General features: G+C 36.6%; 1 protein-coding gene across 1 annotated transcript; it reads right to left on the bottom strand.

Moving 5' to 3' along the window:
• Positions 1 to 827: 827 nt before the first annotated feature.
• LOC140152301 (egl nine homolog 1-like) lies at positions 828 to 9,619 on the bottom strand. The gene is given in 7 exon segments (XM_072174605.1): positions 828 to 2,753; positions 5,425 to 5,564; positions 6,816 to 6,886; positions 7,254 to 7,387; positions 7,984 to 8,103; positions 8,652 to 9,179; positions 9,182 to 9,619. Coding segments are annotated over 7 exon segments (1,584 nt in total). The 3' UTR covers positions 828 to 2,600.
• Between the last annotated feature and the right edge of the window lie 218 nt (positions 9,620 to 9,837).

The raw sequence follows: 9,837 nt of genomic DNA, 5'->3' as shown, positions 1-9,837 counted from the left end.
GGGGCCTGAAGCAAAAAAATTTCATCCCCCCTTTACAGACCTCAAAAATTTCAGAGCCCCCCCTTTTTGACATGAAAATTATGGGTCAACCCCATAAAAAAGCATATAAACTTAATTTTTCCAGGAAAATTTGTGGTCATTTTTTTCAGGCCCCCCCTTAGGAGGGTCAAAAAATTTCAGGGCCCCCCTTTTTGCATCAGGCCCCCCTTACAAGTGTTTGTGAACGGTCCCTTAACACATTCAACTTCATAGAATCACATGTATAAAACAATGACATTACTACATGTATTGTAAATATAAGAGTACACTTATTGTTTTTCTTATTTTGAAAAGGCAATGGAAATATTTCAGTTCTCTAAAAGTACTAAAATCCATCATTAAAATTCATAATATTTTTGTTGAGATATAAACCAGTGTTATTCCTAAGAATATCAGCTTTTCTCTTTATTATCTTAAATTTTAAAATGTTAAGGTGTTTAAATATGCTCACACAAAAGAGTATCTTTGAATAATTTATAGCCTTACCAGATTTGGATAAATATTAGAAATGCCATGAGAGAATGATGATTTCAGATATATCACAAAAACGATAATTATATACCTGCCAAATGAATATAATTACATGCACACTTTTTTTCAAAACACCTGAGAATTTATTTACTGTGACCTTAGATTGACAATTATTTAGCATTTCGTCACTGGGCGGGGAAAACCTCATATGTACTTTTGGCCCTTGAACATGGATAAAGCCTTGTAGGTGTAGACTTTATATTGGAGAGGTTGCTCCATCCATGTTCAAGGGCCACAAAAAAAGGAAACATCTCGTATTTACTTTTGGCCCTTGAAAATGGATAAAGCCTTGTAGGTGTAGACCTTATATTGAATGGTTTGCTTCATCCATGTTCAAGGGCAAAAAGTACATATGAGGTTTTTCCCGCCCAGTGACGATTTAAAAAATTTGTTCACAGATTTGAGGCAATTTGACATAAAACTTGAATATCGCCATACAGAAAAGGGGAGAATGGGTTTTGGTTCAGAAACTACTGACATATTGACTTGAATATCACCCTAGCCCTACAGAAACTTTTTTTTAAAACACCTGAGAATTTATTTACTTTACTTTATAAAGCATTTTAAAAATTTGTTCACAGATTTGAGGCAATTTGACATAAAACTTGAACATCGCCACACAGAAAAAGGAAGAGTGGTTTTTGTTCGGAAACTATTGACATTATCTAGCATAAATCTGTTCAGAGAATTGAGGTAGTTTGACATCAAACTTGAATATCGCCCTACAGAAAAAAAAAAAATCAAAACACCTGAGAATTTATTTACTTGACCTTATGATTGACAATTATTTAACATTTTAAAAATTTGTTCAGATTTGAGGCAATTTGACAAAAACAACTTGAATACTGCCGCACAGAAAAGGGTAGAAGGGTTTGGTTTGTAAACTATTGACATTTTCTAGCATAATTCAGTTCCCAGATTTGAGGTAATTTGACCTCAAACTTGAATATAGCCACACAGAAAAAGGTATTAGCATTGCCAACAACAGGCAGAATTTGTGATGCCTTCCGCTAGGAATGTGACAAACATCATTCGAACCTAATACCTATAGATTTATATCTTCTACTCTTCTCCAACGTGCCTCTTTAGCTCAGTTGGTACTGCGCAGGTCAGCAACCAATCACGTCACGCCTTTGCCCTGACTTCAGATGCAAACTAGTCTTTTTAATTCGGTCTTCAATCTTATACTGTTGCCAATAACCAGGATATAACGAGAGCGGCAAATCTACAGCACTGTATAATTAAACAGCTGCATGCGCAAGTACATTTATTATGAAAAAAGAATCACATTAAAAAATATTTTTGTAGAACAAATCGACTGCTCAGTGCCAGAAGTGGGTAAGTGCAATAGCTGCCATGTGTAGGTGAGTACAATATACTGTGTGTAAATTGCCAAATGTTCACAGGGTAGCTATTGCACTTACCCACTTCTGGCACTGAGCAGTCAAAATATGAAAACTTTATATTTTACATTTTCAGAACATCAATTTCTGTCTCAATAACTGATTGCGAATTTCCTTAAGGGGGTACTACACCCCTAGCCAATTTTTTGCTTATTTTTGCATTTTTCTCAAAAATTATAGCGCATTGGTGACAAGTAAGATATGTATATTATAGGGGCAAGGACTACAACTACTGCACTGAAAATTCAGCAACTCAAGGCAAGTAGTTATTGATTTATTGATCAAATATTGGTTTTCCCTCATTTTGACTGTAACTCCACAACTGTTGTCTGTGCTGAAATAAAATTTCCAGTGTAGCAGTTGTAGTCCTTGCCCCTATAATATACATATCTTACTTGTCACCAATGCTCTATAATTGTTGAGAAAAATGCAAAAATAGGCACAAAATTGGGCAGGGGTGTAGTACCCCTTTAAAACACCAACATTTGCTCATTCTAGAGAATTCAATGTTGGCCCCTGTCTATAACAGAAACGTTTGGTTCTAGATATCGATCAGCTGAAGACACTTGTTGCACAATGTGAGCTAGATTTCAGACCAGGTTAAAGAACTTCCAAAATAATTGACCTTCAGGATCCTTCAGAGGAAGATGCTGCTGCCATCTTGTTCTTCTTCCTCTCCTGCAGTTGACTCAAGAGGGTGTCCTGTATTTGTGGTGCTACATTCATGCTTGTTAGTGTGTGACGTGGATCTGGGCTGCTCTCAACCAAAATGGCCAATGCCTGTGGGAAATGAAAGGAGAAAATCATTTATAAATCATAGACGAATTGTAAGATTCTATCATTAATTGTCTCTCCTTTATGTATTAGCCTACACAAAATTAGTCTATTGTCAAGACTTCATTGAGGGATTAGACAGCTGTATTCTGAAGCTGTATAGCCCCTGTCTTGATACTACATGTAGGTTAACTCTGAGTAACTGACATGTGCTGGGACCAACTGAGGTCTATCCTTCATATAAGCATACACAAATTAGTCTATTGTCAAGACTTCATTGAGGGATTAGACAGCTGTATTCTGAAGCTGTATAGCCCCTGTCTTGATACTACATGTAGGTTAACTCTGAGTAACTGACATGTGCTGGGACCAACTGAGGTCTATCCTTCATATAAGCATACACAAATTAGTCTATTGTCAAGACTTCATTGAGGGATTAGACAGCTGTATTCCATAAGCTGTATAATCCTGTCTTGATACTACATGTAGGTTAACTCCGAGTAACTGACATGTGCTGGGACCAACTGAGGTCTATCCTTCATTTAAGCATACCCAAAATTAGTCTATTGTCAAGACTTCATTGAGGGATTAGACAGCAGTATTCCATATTAAGCTGTATAATGATTGATGATTTCTCTCTTTATATCAGCAATAACACTTGTGAATAAAACAGCAACGTTTAGCCGGTTCCTCCAAAATAATGAATTCAACATGCAAGTGTGTATACGTACACAAGTTACAGGTATTCACGATTCTGTTAACTAGCATTAGTAAATATGGATTCTTCCCTGATTAACAACAGTTGGCTCCTGTACCAAGATAGAGGAAAAGTTGTTAAAAATAAATTTTGGCAGCAACAAATGACTTACCTTACTCGATGGCATCATATTTGGCCAAACTGAAATCGGGTCCAAATGCAATACATACATACATTTAGGGATTCAATCAAGTTTCGTCTGTGTGGTTTACTTCGCGAAGGCTGCGTTAGTTGCCTGAGCAAGACGCGCCAGATGCGAGTAGTTAATAGCGGTAATGAACAATGGTGAAACATGACTGAATCCCTTTACAACAAAAACAAGCTAATCTTGTCTAATTCACACAATTATTTCATGAGGAATGTTGCCACTCAACATTACAAGGAGATCAGTGATGTTGATATCAGCAATAAAACTAGAGAATACAATAGAAATGTCTAGCAGCTTCCTCCAAAATAATGAATTCAAGATGTAAGTATATACGCACACAAGTTCCAGCATGACAAATTTGTAAGAAAATGCCCTTATTTCGTCTTAGATCACTCGTAACACGTATACGCGCTTCTGTTAAATTGCATTTGCTCTATCGCGTATATGCAAAGGCACACAATGCTGTCGTGATTGTTAGACATGCACAATTAAATGATCGTATATATGCGAGAATTCACAGCATACAAAGCACTGGGACTTTGACTGTTTCCTAATAGTCTGCAGTAGTCAGTGGAAAGCAGCCCTCATGTATATGCAAGAATTCACAGCACACTGATTGTATCTTACTCCAAAATCAAAACAGCAATATCGGCTATGGCGCTTTAACTGTGTACATGTACAGGGGACAGAAGAATTACGCATTGCACACTAGCACAATTAAACATTACATGCATAGGCAGATATACCAGAATAAAAACTCCGGACATACCTGCCTGTGCGGGAGTTTTTACTTTGGTATATCTGCCTATATCTGAGTTTTTCCTCTGGTATATCTGCCTATGCATGTCACGTTTCCATTTGTAAATTCATGTTTAACTGTGCTAGTGTGCTATGCGTAATTCTTCTTTCCTCCGTATAATGATATATTAAGAATAACGACTAAACATCATTAATTTGATCTTGTGCGCTGGTTCGCAATGTTTCCATGTTCCAGTGTATGATGCGTAAACCTCTTCCCTTGTTTGTGTACATACATAGATACTGCACTTTGACTTTGTGAGCACACTGATTCAAAACATGTCTCCCAAGTAAAAAAAGGTATCATCTGTTTGGTAATTTATTTAGAGACTAGAGGGATACCGCTAGATGAGTAGACTAGAAGGGGGCGTTCACTAAAACAGTAGAAATTACTGAACAGGTAGAATCATTGGAAAGATAAACTTTATTTATGTGAACCTGACCCTCGACTCCTTACCAAGATAAACGTGATTAAGTCCAAGGAGAATTAGTTGGCCTACCTCTTCATGTTGTTTGTACTTTTTAACACACATCTTTTTCCCGTATTTATTACGCCTACGGTCGTTCACCCGTAATATCATTCATTACGTGACTCTGCGTTGTCTACACGCCCATGGCGTAGTGCTGAGTTACCACATGTATCGTATCGCTGCGCTTCGAGCGGCTTGGCATTAGATACGCCCGTGCGACGCGCATGGCTGGCTTAGCAACTGACTACTTTTTTTGTTTACCTGGGATAGCAACGGACCACATTTTCACTGATTTTGAGGCCAATTCTTGACCGTTTTCAACCAAATCAGTAACAGGACATTCCCGTATATTCCCCAATCACCCGTATGAATTTGGCGACATTTGGATCGAAACTGATGGAGCCTTTTCATTAACTCACCCACATAGTCAGTCACATAGTCAGTCCGTCACAACAGTCCGCCTATTTATAGTAAGATAATGCATTTTGAATTGAGCAAGATTACCTCCAATTCTTCTTCTGAAAGAGTTCCAATAGCATGTTGAGACTGCTTCTTGATTTCCTCCTTTATTGATTCCTTCTCAGGGGCATTGGTCTTCATCTTCATACCGATGCGAGTCATGTCATTGTTCAAGTTGGACATCTCTGCCAAGGGGAAACAGACATGAGATATTGAAGCATGTAGAAACTATATTCATTTTCATTTACAAGGATACATGTACACTCACAATTATCACATATTTTATTTTGTAATGCTTTCGGAACAAAATTTTGTATACTACAGTAGGAATTTCAATTAAAGGAACACAGCTTTTAACAGCTGAACTTGATCCAACTGCGATTGCATATCGCATATTTCAAACTACAACGTGAACACACAACCTTGGATACAATACTAACCAATCATGAGTGCTTTGGGATGCTTGAATTCACCTTCACGTTATGCATGCACAGTCGCACATGCTGGCATACATTGTGCAGGGTACGCAAAAAATTGTCACGCTACGCCAGGCTGGGGTCATTCAATTGAAATTTCCACTGTAATCACCAATTTTTTAAGGGGTACTACACCCTTCGATAATTTGTGACTATTTTTTACTTTTCTCAAAAACTAATAACACACTGGTAACAAAAGTTATGTATATTATAGGGGCAAGGAATCCAATTACTACACTGAAATTTCAGTGACCCAAGACAAGCAGTTCCTTATTTATGATCAGAAATGAGGTACCGCTAGGATGTCCCTCATTTCCTATCATATTTACTGAACCACTTGTCTTGAGTCACTGAAATTTCAGTGTAGTAATTGGATTTCTTGCCCCAATAATATACATAACTTTTGTTATCAGTGTGTTATTAGTTTTTGAGAAAAATACAAAAATAGTCACAAATTTACCACAGGGGTGTAGTACCCCCTTAAAGAGCAGATGATACTTATTGAGACAATTATCATTTATGCACAAATCTAATTTGACACATTCTATACCAAACTGGCATTCATAACAGAAAGTCATCACACCTACAGTCTACAAAACACAATAGCTATGTATTTGGCATAAAAGCTTGGTATCATGAAAAACATTTATATGAAGCAAGTTATTTTGCACTTCACAAGCCAACAGCAATCTTTAAGGATTTTCCAATTATTAGTTCTCACTCAATTGCAGATAGAAAAATATTTCTGTATCAGGCAGTATGGCACAATTTTGGAATGAATGCAAATAACTGGGCCATTTTGAAAACAAAATTTTGCTTCCTCAACTGCACCTACTGGAGCATGAGGCCAAATGGACTATACAATGGACTATACAATGTAAGGTAAGCTGTATGATGCATGAATCTCATAATGCTGATGTACTCTTGAGCACATCATGACATGGAATATTTCATTCCTACCTTCATTGAGTTGTGCTGCTTTAGCTGCCTCTCTCTCTTTCTTGTCGAAGTACCACATTGTTATGGCATACCTACGTAAATAAAACACAATGACATGATATATTACATTACAAAAACTATACCAGTGATTTTACTCAACAAACAACTCATTTTGCTTGATAATATCATGTTAGTCCCGGGGTTAGTCCTTTTAATTAGTTTCTTGGAAACTAAGCATGATAAATTTTCCGTAACTTACTTCATAGCTCCAATATACATTTCCCTGTGTGTGCTCACTGCTCAGCAACATAGCCAGCTTTTAATGTTGCTTTTATGTTGTGGCCAATAATAAATATAGGAACAGTAGTACATCAAATTTAATATTAATGCATTCAATGTACCCTAAATCACAACAAATTTATTTTCCACTCAAATGTTTCAAACCCAATTTTTGCATACCTTGAATCCCATGCTGGTTGAACCTCATGTGGATTACGTCGGTCTGACCAGAAAATTAACAAACGATTCAAGATTGGTTCTATGTCTATATAGTCACCATCGGGCGGAAGCATCCGTAAGTTTCCTCCATGTGTCTAATGTAATAGAGAAATACATCAAGCATTAGATATTTTATATATGGTCATGCATTATTTTACCCACCCAAAATGACTCGGAACAAAAAAATTCTCAGCAACTTGATTTACCAATCAATGACAATTTTTGCCAACAACATTCCAGCTCTTCCTGTTTTTAATTTTTTATCAAGTGTAATAACTGTTACCGGTACTTAAATTTGTAATTCAAAACCTTAAAAATCAAGCTGGTTGCCTTGGCAATTTTGAAGGCCTGTAAGAGGGTCAGAAATTTGCAACCAAGTGCAAGAATCCTTTTGGATTCTCCCAGTGGAATTTTGCGAGAATCCATGGATTCTCCCCATATAACTTTGATAAACTGAAATATTTACAAGAATCCATAGATTCTTGCAATATTGTTGACGAGAATCTTTGCGAGAATGGATTCTTGGATTCTCGCCGAATTTCTGACCCTGAATTTGCGAAAAAACAATGCACACAATTATCTCTTTCATTTTAGAAAACTATATTTTAAAAATCTTCAAATGATAGCTCAAGTATGCATTGATTGGGCCATTTTGCAAAAAAGATGACTAGCTTATAAATTGTATACTTACTTCAGAATCCCATCCTTCATTGAGATAATACAGGAAGGTTAGAACACGGCCATCTTTATTGGGATTGTCTACGTGATATGCATAACCTGTGCCATTGCCTGGGTAACATGCTACCATTGCCTGTAAATGAAATGAAACAAAACAAATTATTAGTTTACAATGTCCTTGTATTATTTATGGCATGCTTGAGTGGTCACGAAAAGAGTCAAAAGACTCACCTCTACGCTCTAGCTCTTTTGTCTGTAACTGATATACATGTACAATTGTACATGGAGAACACCTATGATTGAAACTAATGATTGAAATAAATGATTGACTAATCCCACAAAACCTCATCCATATACCTGGATATATAGAAGAAACCAAATCCTTCCAAGTTCAACCAAGAGATCCTGAAATCCTTGCATCACACACTACAAGTACTTTCTCCTCAAGCAGAAGCAGAAACTCAGTCTTCAAATGATACTGATAATCATCAAATGGCATTATAGATTAATGAATATCACTGAAAACTGAGTTCCACAGTCTACATTACTTTAACCCGAAATGTTGTGTCCACAAATTTGGCCCCCCAAAATCCAAATAATTTGTTCACTTTGCACACTCCATAAGGAGATTTACAATTATAAATTTGTTTTCTTTTGATGGACCATCCATTTGCTACCAACCTTTGTTCTTCCACTGATAACATACTGCTCTTGCATGTAGCCATTCAACATTTGCACAATGCAGTCCAAGTGTTTCATATACTTGCATATATTGGGATAATTCCCCTCCGTGCCTTGAATCCATGTTATCTTATCACTGCGAATTGTTTTTTTCAAATATTTCTTGCTGTTATCACTACTAGCTTTCCCTCCACTCAATGGACCATCGACAAAACTACCACTCTCATGCAGTTTGCCTACTTCCACCCGAATTGCACGGGCTGCATTTACAGGTAACAAATCGTCAACAATACATCTGTTCGAATGTTGCAATTGCTCAGCAATGTGTTTTGCGAGGGAGTTTAAACTCCTATCTTCTGGGACTGGAAAATGACATCTACGGAATGGACGAGGATCATAGTTGGCTTCAGATTGTTTTCTTTTCACTTGACTATTTCTGTTGTCATGTATTAAGTTATCCTGATTATTACCAGGGTCACTGCTTTCAATAGTTTCAACGTGAACTTCATTATTCAGTTTTTCATTTTTTTTTGTTTTGATTGAGATTGAGATTCCTTTTTACGATTTTTCTTTGATACTGATTTCTGTTTAGCGCTGGGTGTGGTTTCACTAATTGTCGTACGCCCTCCATTCAAATGCGAAGATGTGTTACGTTCGTCGTTCGTGCAAGTAGTAGTATTGTCATTGCCAGCAGTGCCACTAGCACCAGCACTGCTTGTCAATTCCCCATTGCCCGCCGTGTTATTATTGGGGTTTCTCGCTGATTTAGTGCCATCATAAATGACACCTTTCTGTTGTAATTCTTTACATTTTCTCTTATGACTTTTCCAGTCCTGTACCTGATGCTCTCTTCCACAATACCAAGTACTTAAACATTTCCCACAACGCTTCAGATTCTCTATAATCCCACAAACTGAGCAACTTTTTTCCGAATCGAAACTTTCTTCGCCTTCCAAAACACCAGCCATGTTTACATATATTAAATTGGAGTCTGTATATTCAGTAAATTATATATATTTTAAAATTTTGATATAACCTTAAAAGTATATATTTGGTATTTATAATCTATGAAAATACTTTCCATTAGGTAGTAATTTATAAAAATGACTTTTAGATACAATTACGATTTGTTTCCTCCAAATTATTTATTGTATATGTATTTGATCAGAAAAGTAAAAGTAAAGGT

Source organism: Amphiura filiformis, chromosome 5 (genome assembly GCF_039555335.1).
Source record: "Amphiura filiformis chromosome 5, Afil_fr2py, whole genome shotgun sequence".
NCBI classification, from domain to species: domain Eukaryota; kingdom Metazoa; phylum Echinodermata; class Ophiuroidea; order Amphilepidida; family Amphiuridae; genus Amphiura; species Amphiura filiformis.
Note: the sequence above shows the minus strand (reverse complement) of the source record. Positions and strands in the feature narration are given on the sequence as shown.